The sequence below is a fragment of the Phasianus colchicus genome, chromosome 7, assembly GCF_987193195.1.
Source record: "Phasianus colchicus chromosome 7, bPhaCol1.hap1.1, whole genome shotgun sequence".
Classification (NCBI taxonomy): Eukaryota; Metazoa; Chordata; class Aves; order Galliformes; family Phasianidae; genus Phasianus; species Phasianus colchicus.
The window spans coordinates 24630723-24652255 of NC_143442.1; the positions used below are offsets into that span (position 1 = coordinate 24630723).

Here is a 21533-nt window from a genome sequence, read left to right on the forward strand (position 1 = left end):
TTTTGCTGCACGCCAGCAGTGCTCCTCAGATGTGGCACACCCGGGTCAGAGAGCAGCTCCCAGCTGCTGCCGGCAGCCTGGGCAAGTGTGGGGCCATGGCAGGAGGCAGGCAGTGCAGGGCAGCCCTTGGGCTCCCCCCCAAACACTGCTTCCACTGCAAAGTAGCAGCCCATGAAAAATCAGCTGGGAGACTTGCTAGTTAAACACTGCCTTACAGATACCTCCGGATGGTCATGGTGGGGTGGGAAGGACTCGTGCAAAAAGAGGAAGCTGAGGGTGAAGACAAAAGAGTCAGCATGGTCGGTGTTGGGAAGGAGCTACAATGAGAGGGAGGAATAAGCTGGACAGTGCCAGGGAAAGCCCCAGGTGCACGGCCTGCTGGCATCACAGCTCTCAGTGACACCTGGGCTGCAAAATCCTTCCACCAAATTTAACACAGGTGGTACAATAAGTATTACAGTGCCGTGGTATTATGTGTTGTCTCATTTTTAATGAGGTTTTGTGGATGGTTCTGGCATACAGGCATGGAAAAACACAGCAAGTTGTTGGTGAGCCTAGTGAGTGATGCCCACAGGAGGAGGACAGACTGGGAAGGATCTGAGCATTAACTGCTCCCAAAGATGTGCCTTGGGGCGCTTTTGTACCTGGGCCGGACTAGCAGGAGTCACCAGCTTGTAGTCAGCCTGAGCATCTACAGCAGTGGAAGCTCTGCCCTTTGTATTTGGCACTGGTGAGGCTGCACCTCAAGTAATGGATGGATGGACAAACAGATAGCTGGACAGTTGTACTGCTCAAGTTGTACTGGGGAGGTTCAGGTTGGATATTAGGAGAAACTTCTCAGAATGAGTGGTGTGGCATTGGGACGGGCTGCTCAGAAAGGTGGTGGAGTCACTGTTCAAGAACTGTGGAGATGTGGCACTGAGGGCCATGATTAGTGGGCATGGTGGAGTGGGTTGGGGTTGGACTGGGTGGTCTTAGAGACCTTTTCCAACCTTACTGATTATGTGATTCTAATCTGCAGGGGCCTGCCTGGTGTTTTGGCCGTGCCTTCCGTGACAGCAGCACAATGTGCAGAGGAGACTTGAGATGGGACAAGAAGCACGTGGAGTGCCAGTTGGAACCTCTGTGAGCAGCAGGTACCTTCGTTTCCCATCATTATATTGTCTTCTAGAGTTATCTTCTCTTTGCTCAGCAGCAGATCAAAGCTGATAGCCGCTCAGAGCAGTATTTGGGGGGCATGGCTGAACCAGGTGTGAGGAAGGTGGCCCCTGCGCCAGGTGGTGCGTTAGTGGGGCCACTGCCCATGGGGCCATCTCCTGTGGGTCTTGGCGGCCTCCTCCTTTTGTACATGCATCTTGGGAGAGGAATGATTTGTGCTGTAGGTTTGCGTTGCGCTCTCATAGCTGTGTTATGGTTTGTGAGGGCTATTTATACACTCAGCAGTCGCGCTCTGCTAGCTTGAGAGTAGTCTGACTACGAGCAAGTAGTAAACAATAGTTGCATAACTCCACACCACAATGCAAAGTAAGGCAGCAGGATGGCTGCCACTGGCTTTGCATTGACTTCAACAGGTGCTGGAGCACGACTGAGCCCCAGAAGATGTGAATGGGATCCCAGAGCACGCAGGGACAATGGGGGTGACAGCTATGACGGCGGCGCTGCCCCGCCGCTGTGATGCTGAGCTCCGGGATGCAGGACGAGGTCCCGGCCCGGCGGAGGCTCCGCACCCGCTCAGCGGCAAAGGCGGGCGAACGGGGCGCCGTGCGGCGCCTGCCAACGCCGCTCCCAGGCTGGGTTTTAAGGAGCGCGCTGGGGACGCAGCACGGGAGCCAGCGGCGGCGCGGAGCGCTGCGGGACGGTTCGCTCCCACACCGCTCTCGGCACCGCGGCGCAGCGCGCGGCTGTCAGCAACGGCCCCGCTCGGGCCGAGGCCCCGCGCTCCCTCGCGCGCCGCCGGCAGCGCTCTCCCGGAGCGGGGCCAATCCTTGTCCTGACGCTCCCCCATCCGACAGCTCGGGCGCACCCGCCGCGCGCACAGCTCCCGTCTCCGGCGGCGCCTTCCGCGGCTTCGCGGTGACCGCCGGCGCGCGGGGAAAGGGCGGCGGCGCGGGGCGCAGAGCCGCGCGGGATCCTCCGCGCTCGGCGCGGGAGGACGGCGCGGGGCGCCGCGCTACGGCTCGGGGCGCGGGCGGGCGGGCGGGGCGCGGGCACCCGAGGGGCGGGGCGCGGGCGGGCGGGGGGCCGCGGGGGGCGGCGCTGGCGCGCGGCGCTGACAGCCACATGCCGCCCTGCCTGAAAAGGCTGCGAGGCGCCGGCGTGGAGCGAGAGGAGGCGCAGACGGCGCCCCAGCCCGCACCGCCGTCGCCGCGCCCCGGGGGATGCCGAGGCGCCGGCCCCGCGGGTCGCCCTAGGGGACGAGCGCTCCGTCCGCCCCGCCCGCCCCGCGGCCCCGGGGAGCCCGACCCCCGCTGAGCCGCGCCGGAGCCGCTCGCCCGTTGGCCGCCCACGCGGGGCTCCGGGGCAGGGAGAGCAGTCCGGCGCGCGGCCTCTCGGTGGGGTTTTGCGGTTATTGGCTCCTCGCGAAGGATGGATACGTTTCTTCTGGCGTGGGGATTTCTAGGGCTGTGCTTGCCCGGCTCCGGAGGCGCGGCGGAGACAGGTAAGCGGCCCCCGGGCGTGGGCGGCGCGGCGCGACTCGCGGGGTTCGGCGGGCAGCGTGCGGGGCGAGCCCGGTGCGCACCGCCCGCGGCCGCTGGGCTGCTTTCGCCCTGCGCGGGGATGAAGCCGGGCTGGAAAGTTGAGCGTTGCTTTCTGCGAGGGGAGAACGGGCGGCAGGGAGAAGCCGCAGCGCGGGCACCGCAACCGGCTGCAGCCTTGGGAAACTTTGGGTGCGCAGTGGGAGCCGCAGGCGGGGCACGGGCACAGCGCTGGTAGTGAGAGAGGCTTGGGGACACGCGGCCGCGGGCTGCCCGTAGGACCGGGCGAGTCCGGGACTGTGCTCGGAGCCTCTCTGAGTGTTCTGCCGGGCCCCGTGTTCCTCTCTCGCTCGGTTCGGTCCGGCCGCTGAGGGCCGCGGGCTCTCCGCTGGTGCGGGTGCCGCAGGAGAGGGACGCGCCCCTCCCGGCCCCTCTCGGGGGCTCGGGCTGCGGTTAGCGCTGCGGGCGCTGCCCGGCAGGACGGAGTGCCGAGCCGAGCTGGGGGTGTCCCACCGCCGGCCGGACCGCGGGACGTGGCCAGGCAGCCCTCGGGGAGAGCGGTCACTGCCCACGGCGCGACTCGGACAGCGCTGGGCGGCGAGGGGCGGCCGTCACTGGTCGGTCCCTGCGTGCCCCCCTGCCCCGATCTGCGTGGAAGGGAAGTGGGAGAGGCGCTGCGGGCTGAGAAAGTCCCTATTTTGCAGCAGCTGCGAGGCGCGGATGTTCCCGGCGCGCACACGGCGTGCGTTCAGTTGCTCACTGGCATCGCCTCTTTTCTTACGGTTATAAAGGAAAGCGACAAAAATTCCATCTTTTGTTCGGATAGGAAAATAAACGAATAATCGCTTGACGGGGTAAAGAGAGGACAGAGTCGTGGGACCCCCGTGGGTGGAGCAGCCCTTCCTGCGGTCCCCGTCTCGGAGCCGCTGCCCTCCCTCCCGTAGCTGCTGTGCCGGGCTGCGACCTGAGGCTCGTGCCTGGGCACGCGCTGCCAGCTCCGGGCAGCTCCTCGCGGCCCCTCAGCGCGTGGCCGCCTCTTCTCGCCCTGCAGCGGGCCCAGGATCGGCAATGCTTTTCGCGAAGGGATTGACGAGCCGGCCGTGGGGCTGAGGTTGCTCGGCTGTTGAGAGGAATGTTTACTTGAACGCGGGGTTTTCCCGGCTAAGCGGAGCATCACATGGTGCTGGAGGCGGCGAGGAAGTTGTCTCCCTGCGGCTGACACCGGCGGCTGTGCCGAGACGCTGTCGCGGTGCCTCAGAGCTGCTCAGATGGCTCAGTCGTGAGCCCGGTGAGCAAAGGTATGGGGTAAAGAGGCGCGAGCCCCCGTCGGGCTGAGTGAGACGGGTACGTCGGTAGATGAACCTGCCACGCCGATGAGTCGTGCCACGCAGGTGTCTTTATTGCAGCGCTGCGCACGTAGGGAATAGCTCCGCCCAATATGTGCACCTTGGCTCACGTGCAGGTTACGTTTATTGGTCATGCTCATCTATGCTCATATTTTTCCCTGGAATTTCATGCATCTACTAAATATTTTCTCAAACTCATGAACATTTTCTTAGAACCGATGAACGTAAGGCCCTCCCCCTTAGAGCATGCGCAGTCACCGTTGGGGGTCTTTTTGGTGGTCGTCCGGGGGTCGAGAGGGGAAGGCTGATAGTCTCCGTTGCTCTTAAACCTTTGACCCCTGTCTTCAAGAGCGTGCTCAGCTAGGTTTTGCCTCCTCTTCAAGTGTGGTTTCTCTGGTATGTCCTGATAGGGCCCATCCATCTTCAGTTTGATTTCATTGCCCATCCTTATCTTTAAGATAGTATCCGGAGGAACCATATGTACTGATGCTTGCAGTATTCGAGGTCCTCACTCCATCAGAGCACAGCCCCAGTCAGTGAGCAGCCTGGTAAGAACGCGTTCCTGAGACAGATGGATTTATGTTTCAGCCTAGTGTATCTGAAAGCCTGTCTCCATTACGAAAGTCCCTCTTAAGGTTCCCTAAGGGAGATTAATAGAGGGGGGAGATGATTTTAATAGACAATAATATGATAATCCACATGGCAAAAACCCTGGTGCAATATTTCTACAGCAAGAGATAAACAGTGCAACTGCCAATTTGTATGTAGCCAAGCAAGCCCAGAGATAACCGTGGAGGGGAGCGGTTGGGAGACCCTGCAGATAAATCGGAAAGCTGGATGCTGTGTTTTTCATCTTCCCGTAAAATGCAATCAAGTAGGAAAGTAACAGGTTTGGGTGACCCAAGTGCTGAGCCGTTCAGACGATGTTTATGCTGCTCTGAGCAAATCTCGCTCTCGAAGCCTTCCAAATAGTTTGCTTAAAAGCCAGTATTTTTCGTAATGACTTGAGAGATGCGACGAGGTAGGGAGGGGGACCACAACAAATAGCTGCCAGGCAGGCGCAGTGCCGCGCACGTATGAGCAGCACACACACCCACGCAGTGCTTGGTGTAACGCCGTGTGCCCGCTGTGCCGTTTGCTCAGCTCTTACGGGGAACAAAAGCCTTTTTAGCCCAGGAGGCAGACAGTTGTCAGGAGCTTCACGGTGAGCGACTGATAGGAGCTTGGTGGGGGCTCTGCCCCAGGTTAGGATACTGGGTTTTGTCTCCCTAACTTCCCTGCCTCTGTGCATCTCTGTGCACGGTGCCTGGAGCGGCAGATGGGCACGTGGGTCACAGTGCTCCATGGGAACACTCCCCATCTCCCTGCTCTCACCTCCCAACGCCTGCCCTGCATTTGGTACCTCCGTGGCCCCAGAGGTTGAAATGAGAGCGCATCAGGTTGTGCTGGGTGCCAGACAGCGCCGTCCATCCCAGCGGAATGCTGCTGTGGGCAGTTGGTGTCCAACAGAAAGTGCTAGTGTCACTGGGCTCTGGGATGTGGTGGCCTTGTGCCGCAGATAGCCTGAGAGCAGAGAGTATCCTTCATGGGTTTAGGAAGCTGTCAGGTTCAGATAAGGCTGGGAGCCTATCCTGTGGGACCCCTGCTTGTATTAATAGGGAAAAATTAATTTTTAAGCACTGGGATTGCTGCCAAATTATATGACCTCTGACAGACCAGCTGCGCTAGGAAAATAAATTGTCTGTATTTGAGACCCATGGTCCTATCTGAAATCGAAATTGAAGAAGTCGGCAGTTAGCCATGGCAGCGGGGCAGACTGCAGCAGCCCTACAGCAAGCTGGAAGCTGCTAAAGTTGCTCTCCATTGTGCGGTGAAGTCACCAGCACTGTCCCCACGGGGGCTCAGGAATACAGTTGTCTGATCCGGGAAGCACGGGAAGCTGCTGGGCTGACTACGTCGGCGTGGAGGTGGGGGCAGGAGCGGGCGTGAATGTCTCCAGCTCTACCCTAGCTCTGGAACAGCCTTTTGGCATGTCTCTAATTATAATACACACACAGACAAAGAGGTAGCTGGGCTATTTTCGAAATCCCTGTCTACACCCTGGTGGAAACCGCAATACTAGCAACAACATAAATCAGGGCTGTTGCTAGCAGTGTTGCACACAGCGTCGCGCTACAGTAGCATGGTTTTAATCATACTCGGAATCAAAGGGTCAGCTTCTCTCTGCCTGAGCCAAATCGCAGTCTCGGAAGGCTGGATCCAAAGCCAGGCCCCATGCCTGCACAGCGAGGAGGCGCGAGCATGGAGAGGGGAGGTTTGTCGGGACGATGTCAGTGGGCACAGTGCCAAGCACTCAAAATCACAGCTTGGATCTGCAAGGCTTTCCATGTGCCAGCCGTGCCCTTAGATGGCATGGCAGGGAAGCTAGGGTAGCACAGCAGCAAGAGCCCCATCCACAGCACTGCTTCTTCCCATGCAGCTGGGAATGGGGCTACAAGCTAAGCAGGAAAGCAGGAGTTGGCAAGTAGAATAGCCAGAGGTATTGCCAGCAGCAATGGATGGCTGCAGAGACTTTATCTGAATGCTTCTCACCCTGCCTTCATACGTGAAGAAAATTGGGCCCCAGAGGTGGAGTGCTGGGCCCTGGGCCTTTGAAACCTTCCCTGATTCCTTACCATGCACATGAAACAAGGGCAAAGCATCTCCCCCAGCTGTCCTAGTGAGTCACCCCGGCATGGGGCTCAAATGCCTGCCCTTCTGCATCTCGCACCCTGAAAGATGGTGAAGCCAAAGGGACACTGTCTTTTCCTGCTGTACGTTTTCTGAAAGATGCAGTTGTTAGGGAATGCCTTTTGGGTTGGGGAAAGAGGAAGGAAGCTGCTGACTTGTGCATGTAGATGCAAATGCACACCCGTACCATCTCCCTGGCTTCCCCTCTCTTTGCTAGCACCCAGGTCTGATCCTTTTCAGTTCCCAAAGTCTTACCGCCTGCTTCGCACACTCCTGCATCCCACCCTTCCCTTGTGCTCTCCCTTGCATGCTCAGGCTCTCTCCACAACTATTTCCGTCACGCACACCCCAGGCCCACTCCTACTTTCCTCTCTGCCTGTCCACTGAATGTGTGCTCAGCAGGAAACAATGTGCTTAAGATGCTCGCCAGAATGTGTAATAACGTTGGTGCTAGCAGCAAGGTTCAGCAGAGGCTGGATTTGAGCAAGTTTTCGTAAAGGCTGAAGCTGCTGCTCAGCAGCGTGTGCATGGGGGAAGCTGCAGCAGGGCCTCCCCCAGCTGGCTCTGAAGAAGCTGTTTCCCTCCCTATCGCATCCCATCCCAGCTTTAGGGCTGTGAGCCCGCTGCTGACACATTGGGTTTTGCTGTGCACCGTGAGGAGGGGGGTTTAGGCTTAGGGGTAAGGAGGATTCAGAGAGGCTCTGGCAGCTGCCGTAGGGAGAGGCAGAAGTAAACTGGTGGGGAAAGTTGGGATTTGAGGTTTTATAAAGAACGGACCCTGACAGATGGGCTCCGAAGGTGCAAGGGAGCTGGAAGATCACAGGGGGCTGTGAGAGATGAGATGTGCTTTTGGTTTCTTCTTGGAATTGTCATAATAACAATACTAATTAGTATTTCAGTGGCATTGAACACCTCTCATCAAGCTTGAAACTCTTTAGAGAGGAATCCTAGGTGAATTTCTTTAATGTGTGAAGTTAGAAATGTCTCTCGCTTTTCTTCCGTGGCCCTCAAAGCAGCCTGTTTCTGATAGCATTCACAGGGATGGCTCAGCAGGTTGTTTCCTCCTCGTACTGTTTCCTGGTGCAGCCTACAGGGGAGGTGGCAGGCTGCAGCACAGAAGTGCTCTGCCCTATTTCTGCTTCTGCCCCACACCTCCCTGAGCTCCATTTCCCTGCCTGCATACCAGTGAAGCTTCCCCAGCACCTGCCCAAGCTGCAGCAGGAAGCTCTCCTGAAGCTGCCACCTGCTCCTGGGAGGTGGCAGTGTGCTTCCGTGTGTTTTCAAACCCTTGGGAGCCTGACACAGAGACAAGAGAGATAGGTATGCCTCCTGAAAGTTCAATATGCAATTATCCCCTTCTGTGTGCACGCACACGCTCACGCACCTCTGGAATGATTGCTGCAGTAGCCAGGAGTTGTAATTTCAGACCCACCAATTACATTCACGGGCAAGCCAGGAGAATTGTGTGCACACATCTATATAAAGACTAACACTATTAAGCCGGTTGCCCTATTGGAATTGCATTAGCTTGTGATATAAGATGACAAATAACAAAGTTAACGGAGGTGGCACCTTGTAAAAACAGGATATGAAACCTCATCCAAGGTACAAACGTGTGGGGAAACAAAACAAACAAACAAACCTGCCAACTACAACATTTGAAGGTCAAGGTTCCACAGACTCGGTTGTACAACCAATGCCCACTGCTGGAAAGCAGCTATCCAGAGCCTCGGGTGGAAATCACCTGAATTCCAGTGATTTTAAAGCAGATTACCTGGACTTGCATTCAGGATTTGGCTCTCTAGTTTTCCACAATGAAGCTCGAGCAGCTCTCTGTTTGCAGTCAGTTCCTCAGTTGATTACCATGGACAGGAAGTGCAGGTATGTCTTGTTCTCTTCCTCCCTCCAACGCTCCTATCTTATTTAAAAATAATTTTAAATTATTTCTTTCTGCGAAGGCTCACAGCTAAAATGTTCCATTTGCTGAGCTTTCCGGAGTTCTCCTCTCATTGCTGTCCAGCACTATAAAGTGAATATATTGCATCCTTCCCCAGTTGCCTTAGGAAGTGGTCAAACGGCCGCATTCCTGAGCTGATGGATTGGCGCGCTCCTTTCTTGCCTGAGCCCAGACAGTGTTTTTATGGGCCTGTCTCATGACAAGCTTGAGACGCTTTGAATCCAACAAAACCCGAGTTCACATCTCAAAAGTCTTTATGTTCCGCTTTGCTGTGAGCGTGTTTCTAAGGGAAATTTAGTCTGAGTGGTGAAGGCCATGGCTGAGGTGCTGGGGGAACTTTCCCTGGCTGTGTGGAATCCCCAGAGGTGGACGTGGGTGTCGCGCTGGGATGAGCTGTGCGTGTCAGTGCTTTGTGTTGTCTGGGTGTGTTTGTCCATTAATTCGTTCAGGAAGCCTTTGAAGCTTTATCTCGCAATCCAAAGCAAACATGCTCTTGCTAATATGATCTATGCTACTGGGGATAAAAAATCTAATCTTATTAGCTTCCTCTGTTCTGCGCGTCTCTCCCTGGCCAATGGCTAAGCTGTACATTTAAATCCGAAGCTCGATTTGTGCTCCCACCCTTCAGAAGCTATGCCTGAGGGTTTAGGGTAGGACCCACGCCAGCCTGCAGCATCCCCTAGGGCTCGAGCGCTGGTAAATGAGGCAGGATGGACGTGAGCAGTAATGAATCCCCACCAGATGGGATCTGTTTCTCCCATCCATGCTGGGGTTTGGCAAAGCACTTGGATGCATGTGGACCTTACGAAGCTTAGCTTCCTAAAGAGCTGTTTGACTCCAGCAGGTTTTGCTGTAAATTGTGCCAACTCCAGCTTTGAGAGCACTCAGTTCCTCCATGCCAGGACCCACATTTTGCTGTGGTGTCGCTGGGTAAATCTCCCTTGCCCAAGTGCCATGTCCCATGATATAGAAATCTTCTGGTGCTGGGATAAAAGCATGGAGTTGAGGTGCAGAGCTTTGTGCGAGGCAGGGGAAGCAGTCAGGAGGCAGCAGACAGCAAGCCCTGGTGACATGGGGCTGCTGGGATCTCCCCCCTTGCTGCCCTCACCCAGTAGCAAGCACCAGTGCTGCCGCCTGCTTCTGAGGCAGCAGGAGCGCCTTGCATGGTGCACACAGCCTTGAATTATATCCCCAAAGTAAACTGCACCCAGCGGATCAAAATGTGCGATGGTTCCCTGCTGGATGCCGTGAGCTCTGAGAGGCTGTAGTATGTGTTTGTTGTGAAATGGGCCTCTGTGGTGATGATTATTTTTGTTACAGGCAGAGTTGGCTTCAGTTTCTGTGTTGCAGGTCCAACAATAACAGTGAGCCCAGCTCTCCTGGGGTGAGGAAAATCCAGAGGGGTTTAGTCGGCAGGAAATTCAAGTAGGAGAACACTGTGCTCCTGTCCAAAACTTTCAGCGTGTGCTGATGAGCTGCGGAGCTCGGAAGCCCCACGTGTGGGTGGAAGCTCCCGGGGCCTTGCTGCTTTCTGCAGGTCCCCTGAGTGCAGAATGCAACCTTTGTGGGAGTCTTCCCCTGTGAGTACCCATGATGTTCCCTTTCCACCCTTCTGGCTTGCTCATAGTCCTCCGGTGTAAGTCCCCTGTTGGGGCTGTGTTATTCCTTTGGGTTAGCCCCTCGTTGCAGGGATAACCCAAGGCACCTGGTGGGCTGCAAGGAAGGAAGCCTTTGGAGGTTTCCCATCCCAACCCCAGCCCACTCTCACACAACAAGCGCTGAACTCTGCGGCATCTGCTGTGGAGCCTGCAGCCTGGCCATGGGCACAGCCTCCCAGCCCTCTGCCACGCGGTTTGGCATGTCCCCAGCAGTTGGCTTTCAGGGCCCACGTTCTGCTTACTGAGCAGCGGGATGTCCCACGCACCTGGCAGCCTCGGCTGATGCTTCAGAATTCAATTTTAATTTTATTAAGTGAATTTAGGGCTGGTGAAAGCTGCCAGAGCCCATTAGCCTTGGAGCACATCTTGCTTCCAGAGCATACGGCCTGGGCAGTAGCCATGCTACTCACTTTTTTTTTTTTATTTATTTTTATTTTTGCATTGATTTGATGCGTCAGCTTTAAAGGACAGATTTATGTAGAAGCTTGGACCTCTGCTGAGTGCACAACAGGCCTGGTTTTATATAGGAAGTCGGTGCTTGGCACATCTGCTGAGACAAACCCTTTGTCTGTCAGTGGGCGCAGTGATGGATTTTTTTGTTGCAGGTGTTTGTCTGCTAGATACCAGTGAATCAATAGAAAGAAATGCCCAACAGAACAACTACAGAGATATTAGTCATTTTACCTCTTCAGGTGACTCTAAGAAGCCCGTTTCCCTGCTATGGAATTGCCCACTACCTAGGCAGTGCTGCGTGTGGGTGAGATGTAGCTCTCCTTGTTAACAGGGAGCTTCTCTGGAGGGTGAATGCAGGGCAAAATCTGCTCCTCTGAGAAGCTTTCCTGCAGGTGGAAGACTGCAGAAAGATGGTAATGTTTTCCTGGTAGTATCTAAATATGTTAGACATGATTGGTCTTCCTATCTGCTCAGTGATCTCACTTGCTCATCCCATTTTGCTCTTGGGACCACAGAAGAAGGGCTCTGGCTCTGCTCCCTCTCACCTTGGCACCTGAGTGCTGAGCTGACCTGAAATCAGGATCAAGCCTGAGGACTTTCTTAGCGTGATCTTGCTGAGCTGTGGTGGCCTCACAGGGCGAGGGGAGAGATTTTAGCATCAGGGTGTCTGCTACTGAGCATATCTGTCGGGGAAGAGCCGGCGCCTGGTCCCTTGTTCACATTGCAGTTCCCCCCGACTGGCTGGATCGCGATGTGTGCTCGTAGTACCCAGCACGAGGAGGGGGCTCACAGCTTCGGAGCAGTGGGTGATGTTGGTGGTATCAGCCTAGCGGGTAGCATGTGTGTGAAAGCAGGGGAGACGGGGAGGGGATGACGAGGTGTGGAAGGATTGACTGTATTTTCATGGCTTCGAGACTTTGCCCTTTCCAAGAAAAATAATCTGCAGCTTGAATATTTCTCTTTGCTGGAGGGGGTGGACATGTGTGCAAACGAGGTGTGAATTTTTAGGAGAAGGTGTGAAAGTGCGTACATGAGTGAAGTGTGAATTACACGTCTATTTGTACGTTGATGTCAACAAGTCCATGATTTTCTTCCTTCCACGTGAATGTCTCTCTCTCCAACCCCCCCTTCCACCCAAACCCACACAGACACGTGTGTGGGCAAATATGCTTTGCTAAGAGAAGGGGTTTGTGCAAAACCGTTGGTTTGTAAATGTTTGTGTGTTGAGCAGGCGCTCCTGTGGAACAAAACCAGATGTTTTTTGGTATTCTCAGCTCCTCCGTGGCAGCTTTGCAATTTTTTCCCCTCATATTTTTCAGGATTCTTACAGGATTATTTTAAGAAAAAGACAGGGCTGCAGAGATGCCTCTGGGTGTGTGAGAAGAAAGTTATTTTAAAGAATGGATGTGTTAGAGGGCACAAAAAACATAGAGGAAATGGAGGCAGCGCTTTCTCATAGTGAAGGAAGCATGGTTCCTGCGGGGCAGCCAGAGCCCAGGAGGACCTTCCTGCTGCTTCTGCACAGCATTCGCCCCTTCTGCAGGGCGCATGCAGGCAGCAGAGCGCTTTTCTCCAGGAGGCATCACCTTGCTTTTTCTCCTTATGTTGCCAGATGTCCTTGTCTGGGCTACAGGAAAGTCCACCCGCACCCTGCTGGGATGGAAAGGCTATGGGACAGCCCCTTGGCAGGGGGACAGCCCTTCCCCTTCACCCCTTCCTTTATGGTGCCTGTGTCTGGCTTTCCTTCCACTGCAGAGGCCCCAGTGTGGATGGGTGTACATGAAGGTTTGTGTCCCATGTTTCACCCCATCGTTCATGGGCTGGGAGGGTAGAGCCTGTCAGCACAAGACTGGGGTCAGCAGGGCAGTGCCGGCCCTGCTGCTTCTCTGGCTGGCTGCTCTGTGGAGGAGCTGCAGGGTTTGGCTGGATTTCACCCATTTTGCTCAGCAGGAGGAGGCGCTGCCATCATCTGGAGACATCTGGGGGGCCATGATGCTTGGACAGGGGGGTGGCAGTGGGAAGGCACGCAATGGGGCCCCACGGAGAAAGGGACTTTGTTGAGATTTGTAGCGTGCTATCAATTGACCCTGTGATGCAGATTTTCCTCCCAGCAAGTAATGCAATAATAAATTTGATTTGCAGCGTTCATGAGATTAAATGTTTTTTTGAAGATGAAATCACCCTCTAGGGCCTGTTCTAACCCAAAGCTGGGAATTCTTCCTCTGCTCACTATGTAATTGTTGCCAGCTATTTGTGGGCTAGCCCCACAAAACCACCACTGCTGATTATCAGTCTGCAATTCCAACAGCTTGGGTTGACCAAAAGATCTGGGAAGGAAGAGGTGGCCTGTCTGCTGAGATGGGGTCATGGCCGCTGTGGGGGAGAGGGAGGCAAGTGGGGAAGGGCTGTCACACGGCTCCTTGCTGGAGCCAGGAGGGCAGGACACCATCTTTACCGCTGCCAGCCACGGACCTGCTGCTCAGCTCCGCTTTGCCTCAGTGCCCTTCCCTGGGAGCAGCAAAGCACTCTGTGGCTGCACTGAGGGTCATCTGTGTCCAAACTTTGGTGCCTCTGAGGTGCCTGTGGGAGATTGCCATGGAACAGCTTGTGAAGGAAGATATAAAGTGAGGCAGCTTCAGATAATCTGATACCAATCTGTCTCTTACTTTATAGCTCTGTAATTGCCTAGGCAAGAGCATTTGTTTCTGTTTTCTGGCCTGTGTGAAATGTGGCATGTAAGTGTGGCAGGAAGTGGAAGGAGAAGGGAGTAGGTTTCTTGCGTAGAATAATGTCTCCAAGCCCAGAGATTGATCCTGTTATAATAAGAGTGCCAACCTGGCATCAGAAGCCTGGAGAGTGGCCTTTATCAGACCACCACCAGCCATGGCCCTCAGAGACATGCTATCTGTAGCCAGTGCCCCAAACCTGTTTTTAATGCCTCATTCCCTTCCTTGTCTCTGCAGCTCAGCCGTGTGGGGGCCGCCTCAACTCCAAGGACGCCGGGTACATCACCTCCCCAGGCTACCCCAATGACTACCCCTCCCACCAGAACTGCGAGTGGGTCATCTATGCTCCTGAGCCCAACCAAAAGATTATCCTCAACTTCAACCCTCACTTCGAAATCGAAAAGCATGACTGCAAGTAAGAACCTTCCTCTTTTTCTCTAGTACATTGTTCTCTCGCTTTCGTGTAGTGGTATGGACATGGTGCTCCTTTGTGCGTGAAAGCATGCATCAGCCTGAGCTGCCATAGTGCTGTGTGTCATGGCCTTTCAGGGTAGGTGTGCCTCTGTTGACTGGGTGGGTTTAAGATGCTTCTTTAGACTCAAAGGATGAGCATACACTGGATTGAATATGTTCTAGCCTGAAATCACCTGAAAGCAAGAGCTAACTGGCTTTCAGCCTGAGTCTGACTTTAGTTAGAAGGTTTTTTTTCTGTGTTGCGGTGGCTTCACCTTTAAGCCATGCTGAGAAACAGTGCAATTTCCTGTTGGATAACTAGGCAGAGGCATGGCAAGGAGAACCCAAGGGCTGTTGACCTGGGCTTGGGCTTAGCTCAATCTGATTCTCCACAGTGTTTGTTCTACTGGGTTTAGTAATCAGGGATATTGGTTTTGTTTGCTTTTCTTTTTCCCCTAAGAGGGGGCTCAGAAACTACACGTCCAGGAAAAACAATTAGCAGCTAGTAAAGAATAATTAACAGCATCAAAGGGCACCATAAAAGGCTGAGTTAATAACATGGTCTCGGCAGACTTATAAACCTGTGCATTTCATCTGGAATCTGTGGCCAGCTGCAGGGATGTTTGAGCTGTGAAGGAGATCAGTCTCCTAAAGCAGGCCTGATGCAGCAGTTTTGCGAGGCATGCTGCTCCTGTTGATTAAAAGGAAGTTATATATGGAGAGTGGGACTCTGGTTGCAAGAAGAGACTGGGGAAGCATTTATGGGGCTGTAGGATTGGTCCTGTGGAGAATAAAGAATTCAGCATGGGTTTCATGATGTACTGAAAGATATAATGCACAGAGCTGGATCCTCAGCTACTGTAAATCAGCATAGGTCCTCTAACTGTAACCAAGGTGTGCTGATTGATGTCACTGGGGATCTCATCACTCCCTAAAGATAAAGCCTAGGCTAATAAGGCTCTGAGCACCATCAGCTCTCCTTGAAATCGCTCTGTGTGTAAGGAGTTTAGCACTTCGCAGGATCAGGCCTGCATTTAGAGAAGGGAGACAGTGGAGAAAGGCTTAACATGGGCATAAATGAATACAGCAAGGCCTTGGCAGCGCTCGTGAGAATGATGGTTGCTATCAGGTTTTACTATTGCTTGGACAGCTAAACTGTATAGCCTTCTCATAGCTAATGCAGTTGCCCCAAATTCAGAGTAATAAAAGCTTTATAGGCCTATGTTCTCAGACTGCAGAATATGCAATATGTATTGGCAGGGCGATGTGCATGGGGCAGGGGTTGAGCTGGGCAGAAGTGACTCCAAGGTCTCAGGCTAGCAAATCTGGGTCAGTCAAAGCGCCAGAAACCTCCACGGGCACCTGGTTTTCCTCTGCAGCTGTGCAGTTGTTGCTTACAGCTCTGAGTACTTTGGACAACTTCTGCCACATTTTGGTGCCTGTGAGAGAGCAGGGTCTGGTCCTGAGCTCAGGTGCCATGTGCTGGAAGGGCTGCCCCAACCACTGAAGTCATTGTTCCTCTGTGGCTTTCTGCTTTGTTGTAGTAAACGTCTGAGTGGGTGCTGTGGTACTGTGCTTTCTCTTTCTGTGCGTACGTGGAGGAGCTTTGCAGAAAGGTTCCTGTTGGAGGGTTTTTGTTCCCAGTGCTCTCCATAGGACATGAATGGTGGAAGTTTTCTCAAGGTCTTTGATTCAGTTTGGTTCCTGCAGCAGTACTGCTCTCTAGGAACCAGGAATTCACATCAAATCTCTGAAAGTGTGGTTTGCCTGCACCTCTGTTCCCTCAGCTGCTGTGCGTGTGCAAGTGTGAGACAAGGTTCATCCACAGTGCACCTGGGCCTTTGCTGACCCCCAGGTGTAAGCCAGAATCCAGCAGTTCAGGTGCCTGTCCCACACAGCAGGCATTGCAAAGGGTGGACAGTGCCTGGTAGGAACCGTGACTATATCAGTGAAAATAATGCAAGACAAACACTATCTAAAAGAAACAGGTAGGAGGGAGACTTTTTGTTTTTAAGTGTCCTATCAGAAAGAGAGAAATCTTAACACTGTGTAATTGCCTGGACATTAAGCAGTATTAGCAGATGACCGTCTCATAATAAATCTCATCCGAGTGTCAGAGGGTGTGTTACAAGGACACAAAGGTCTCATTGCAGCTGCAGGTGGGAATCTTAATGGGACCAGGAGTTCAGCATCAAAGAAACATCATCTCAGGGCAGAACCTTTCTTCTGACATCTGGTCGTTAATAAAAGCACTTTCTCTGAAGGATGGCAGCCGATGGACTGACTGGCACTCAGTCTCTGGGCAGATGCAGTCCCCCTGGCCTGGTGTTGCTACCTGGCAGCTCATGGAGCGGGAGCAGGGCCAGGCTGTGCTTCGTGCTCCAGCTGCCAGGAGTAAACAAAACACCACAAGCGCTTCCTTTGTTGCTTCATCCTTCGACATTTCTTTTACCTTATTAGGCTAAAGTTTCTTCCTTGTGAAGCATAACATTTACATTCCAAAAGCCTGTTTTAAGGCATACGAAACTATCTGCAAAAATCTTCATCCTTGAATCAGATGTAGGCTTCCCTTTGGAGCAGGAGGCGCTTCCTCCCATGCTTTGCACCCTTGGGACCTACACGGCAAGGTCAGCGACTTCCTCTGGCCAGGCAGCTGGCCGGAAAGGGCTGCGGACCTGTGGCTGCCGGACATCGGAGTGTGAGCTGCCTGTGTGCAGCAGGCTCTGGTGGCAGTGTGACAGCAGGGACAAAAAGGAAGCTGAGCACTGTGGTGAGAGGCTTGCCTAGCCATCCAGAAATAATAACAGCCCTATCTTGTTGCCATTTCTTCCTCTGTGCACTCCGAGCACAGCTCAGGTGGGGCAGTGGGTGTGTGCTCCCTAAATGGGGAGGTGGCAGCCAGGGGAAAAGAGTGTGCTGCTGCTGCAAAGGGGGTTCAGCTCTGCCACATGGCATGGTAATACCTGGGCAGCCTTGTGTCTACCGTGGCCCTGCATGTGGCAGGGGGGTTGGAGATTCATGATCTTTGAGGTCCCTTCCAACCCTGGCCATTCTGTGATTCTGTGGTTTATTTTTAATTCCAGGATTGACCCAAACAGAGTTTCCCAGTGTGCAGTAGAAACCCCCCCAGCTTGCCCAGACACGTAACTCTCCTGCCCAATTGCCATTTCTCTGCTCTGTCTGTGCTGCTTACTTGGAAAATCCAAGTCAGAAACTCAGCTCTGAGTGAATCATTGCCTCTATAACCACCTTTTCCATCTGTGTGTCCCTCCCATTGTTAGAGATGTCTCTTGGCCTCTGATAGCTCCCAAGCCTGGCTACGGGTTCTGCCATCACAGCTACAAGGCGGGTTGGGCAGTGACACGCTGGGTACTGGGACATGTCTGTGTGCACGTGGCACAGACACATGCTGTGCATCATAGTGGGCGGGCATGGGCTCTTGCTGCCAGCAGAAGACCTTTGGGCTGAGTCATAGCATCTGCACCAGAGGAGCGCTGCGTATTGAAAAGCCTGAGCCACAGGCAAGCCACATCGGTAGGATTTTGGAGCCCTTCTACCAGGCATCCAGGGGAAGGGTGGGAGGATGCTGGGGCCATGGTTCTCTGCCTGGGCAGGATTTGGGGCTGCTGCTGTGGCTCGCAGCCCCCTCTGGTGGCACTCACCAAATGCTGGCGGAGGGCTCTGGAGATGGGACCTGGGCTCCAAAAACAAGCAAGAGGTGGCAAATGGCAGGCAACCCGGAGCTGCAGAGTCAAGCTCTTTCTCTTTGTGCTGGCTCACCATGTCAGGCCTTGAGGGTTTCCGGAAAAAGGAACTGTGACCATAGTAAGGAGGAAATCTATGTAGTTGTCATTGCAGCCTGATATGGTGATGTCAAGTGAAAAAAGCCATGTTCAGCATGACCAGGCAGATGTAGCCAGAGAGGCAGGGCACAGGGGCCAGGGCTGACATGGGAAGATATCACGTGCCAGTGCCTGTGTCGTGGAGCTGGCAGCAACGCACCAATGCTCCCAGGCCATGTTGCAGTGGGACGTGGTGGGCACAGCCAATCGGCAGTGGCCTTGTGGCAGCATGCCATCTCCTGTGCTTCCAGGAATGGGATGTGTGGATGCAGCATGGCTCCATGTCCTTAGAGAGCAGCCAGGCACTTGGCCCCAGCCCCACACGCAGTGGGGGAGCAGCAGCCAACCCCTGGTGCCCCAGGAGTGCAACCGGTCCCTGCTCTGCTGGCCTGCCTCTCCTTACCATCTCCTTCAAACAGGACCATGATATTGCAAGATGCCCTTCTTCCATCAGCCAGGGTTAAGAGCAGACAAGGCAGCAATTATGGACAGCTAATTAGAGAATGCTTTTGAAAAGTTTGCATAATTAGCTGATTAGTAAACACTTTAGAAACAATGCAGTTCATCCCCAGATTGGGTGAACGCTTAGAAAAGAGAAATTTGGCACACTGTGCTTGTTTGAAGGGGGGTCTTCACTGGGGTGCAGTGGGAAGTGAGTGCCTCTCGTGCAGAGCTTGAGCAGGCGGCCAAGGCTCTGCAGAGAGGAAGTCAGCGATGAGATGTTAAGGAAGGCATGTGCTTGCTCATACATTTGTGGCACGGGTAGCCAGAAGCAACATTTCTAACGTACAGGAAATAATTCCGTCTGGGTAACGCAGCCCTGTGGCTCAATTTGTCTTCAAATGAGCTTCTGCTGCTTTTTAGCTCTGTCCAGTATCCGCCGTATGGTTCATAATTCCTGTCAGCCGCAGCTGTTTTGCACACGTGGCCAGCAGCGAGTGGGCTAGCAGTGGTGCTGTTTGGCCACCTCCAGGTGACTCATCTCTTTGCTGCCCATCTGCAGGGCTGAGAAGGCTCAGCTCACTCTGCAGCCATCCCTGACTGAGCCCCTCGGGGGGCCCAGACCCTGGGGTGGGTGGGGGGCTGCAGGAACTCTGCAGGGCTCCAACGTCTCACCAGTATCCGGCGCTTGGGAGAGCTGGGTCTTGTCCTGCATCGTGTATCCTGTTGGCATGATGACACAGCAAGGGCTTTTCTGGTGACATCGGAACAATAGCATGAGACACCTCTCACCTCCTTCCTGCTCCAGAAGAACCTGCAGGTCACCCACTTCTCCTCAGCGTCTGGGGAGTGGGGGGAGAGCAGGACCCAGGGGCTCCAGGGAGGGGGTAAGCGTGAGACTGGCTGTGGTGATGCCTCGAGATCCAGCTGCCAGCTGTGTGGAGCAATCCCATTCAAACGGCCGATGCAGTGCTATAGTGTGCCCAGTGCCCTGCCTTTCTCTGCGTCATCCTCTGGGTTTGCAGATGTGGCCTCGGGTGCCCACATGGCTTTGGGAGTGGGGTTTGGGCTTCGGTCACTCTTTTGGCATCACTCAGTGGGGTTAGCAGTGCTCTTCTGCATCACCGGTCTGCTGTCTGGGTGCAGGAAGTATGAGGTGTAGTGAATGTAAAGAGGGGTCAGCCAGAATGATATTTTGGAAAGCATCCTTCTTTTGTTAAGGAGCAGGTGCAAAGCCTGTAAAGGCAGCAGGAGGTTTTACCTTGATTTCCACAGGAGCTGAATTAGGCTTTTAATGAGCAACTGTTTTCTTTAGCTACACACAGCCTCTCCAGTGGATACCGTGCCTATTGTCAGGCTGTGGTGGAAGGAGTGTTGGGCTCACCAGCAGTACCAGGGCTGGCAGCTGTGAGACTGGGGCTCTTTCCCTTCCCTACTGTTGGTTTTACCACTCCTGCTTTCGCACATCACTTTGAATTCCTCACCCTATAAAGAAGAGATGAACACCTGGGCATCTGCAGGCTCAGTGACCAGTCTGGCTAGCAACAGTGCATTGCACATTCCCCACCAAAGGCTGCTTTGTTGCAGCATTGCACAGAGCAGGTCAGAGCGCTGCATACAAAGATTGGTTCCTTCCCAGCCTTTTCTGGCCAAGTGTGAATTCCGCAATTAAATATGAATGCAAAATAAAAAGAACAGACTGCAAAGAACAGACTGAAAACGGAAGAAATTTCTGGTTGCTTTTGGCCAGAGCTCAGCACAGAGCTGATTTGAAAGAACAGAGAGAGGTTAGTTTTCAGCATGAGGCAAGTTCTCCGTTTTCTTTAAATCAAGCGGCTGCACATCACCGTTGAATGGCAATGTAATAACATGTTGCAAACCACAGTCTGGTGATCCTGGAATTCCTTATAAGTTAATAGCAGTCATGGTCCACTAATCACAGCCAGGATGTTTTAAGCAACTGTCTTTGATATATCAGTTCAAGCACACCACTGTAAGCTCTCCTTATGCTGACTGAGCAAGTAGATGGGTAGAGCGTCAGAAAGAGTGAGTAACTTGGGTTGTTTTTTTTCCCTGAATCCTAAGGAATTCATTGGACATACATACAGCATTGCTGAGCAATCCCAGTCCGGTAGGACGGTAGTTTTAATGCAGCACCAGGTCAGACATAGAGATATTTCAGTGTAATAAATTGCTAGAAGCAGAGGCTGAGGCAGTGGGATGGGTCTGGTAGCAGAAACCCTTTGCCAAAGACTTCCTTAGCCCTGATACAAGCAGCACAGAAAGCAGCGGGTGGCTGCCCTGCACTTGTGCCTGGTGGCTGTCCCAAATATCACTCCTTTAGAGGGACAGACGGCCATGCCGAGGCCGTGTGCATGCACAGTGCTTGCACGCAGGCGGTCAGCATGTCAGGAACCCCCTGGGGGCCCACAGAGCAGGAGTTGCTGACTGATGTCCTGTAAGCAGCCCCCCCCCCAATCCCCTGCTGCTGGCACGAGTGTGAGGCATGTGCTCAGCTTCCTTCCTCTTCTGCAAGTGTCGGTGTGAGATTTTATTTATGTTGTTTTGCAGTGGAAAGGGAAGGTGTAATGCCTGGCTCTCATGTGCCGTGCCTTTGGTAACGCTGATGTTGGGCTGATAATGGTGAGCAGGACCGAGGCCTGGGCTCTCCATCAGCTGAGGGGACTGATTCGTCTTTAATCTCTGCTCACTGCACCTTGTTGAAGTTTTTTGACCCGTTTGATTTCTTAGGTTTTCTTCTGTGAAAATCCTCTGATTTTTCTGCCGATCAGGAGCAAAACATTTCTCTGTGTCTTTACATATGGCAGATGGGGATTTCTTCAGATGTCCAACAACTCAATTGATGGAGACCTCAGGAGACCTCTCCTCTCCCCTGTCCCCCTTCTCAGCCTGTCTTTTCATCTGCAATCTGGAGATGTAAGGGCTGTAGTAATAGAGTGTCAGAGGAAGTAATTGATTCATCACACGCCAGGAGAGGAGTCTGTTGCCTTTAGTGTCAATGGAGCTGAACCACAGCCTGGGAGGGTGAGGGCGGCTTGTAAACACTGCATGGCTGAGCTGGCAGGGCAGCGCAGGCTGAGCTGGCACAGAGGGGCCACTTCTCAGGGGAACTAAGGCCCTCAGTGGGGCCTGTTGGGACCTGGGGGTTCGTGACAGCAGGGGCACTGCGAGTGCCCACCTGATGTCCAGGCTGCTGGCATCAGGAGCTCC

At 53.8% G+C, this 21533-nt stretch overlaps 1 protein-coding gene across 7 annotated transcripts in view; it reads left to right on the forward strand.

Moving 5' to 3' along the window:
- Positions 1-2391: 2391 nt before the first annotated feature.
- The window catches only part of NRP2 (neuropilin 2), an 80341-nt gene continuing 61199 nt past the window's right edge, over positions 2392-21533 (forward strand). For 2 of the 7 annotated variants that reach the window (XM_031601287.2, XM_031601290.2), the window contains exons 1-2: positions 2416-2659; positions 13804-13981. In XM_031601287.2, coding sequence (XP_031457147.1) covers positions 2587-2659; positions 13804-13981 — 251 coding nt within the window. In that variant the 5' untranslated portion in view covers positions 2416-2586. Of the gene's footprint in view, positions 2660-13803; positions 13982-15298; positions 15301-21533 lie in introns of all 7 variants that reach the window. The other 5 variants (XM_031601289.2, XM_031601291.2, XM_090144162.1 and 2 more) reach the window with 4 other exon arrangements.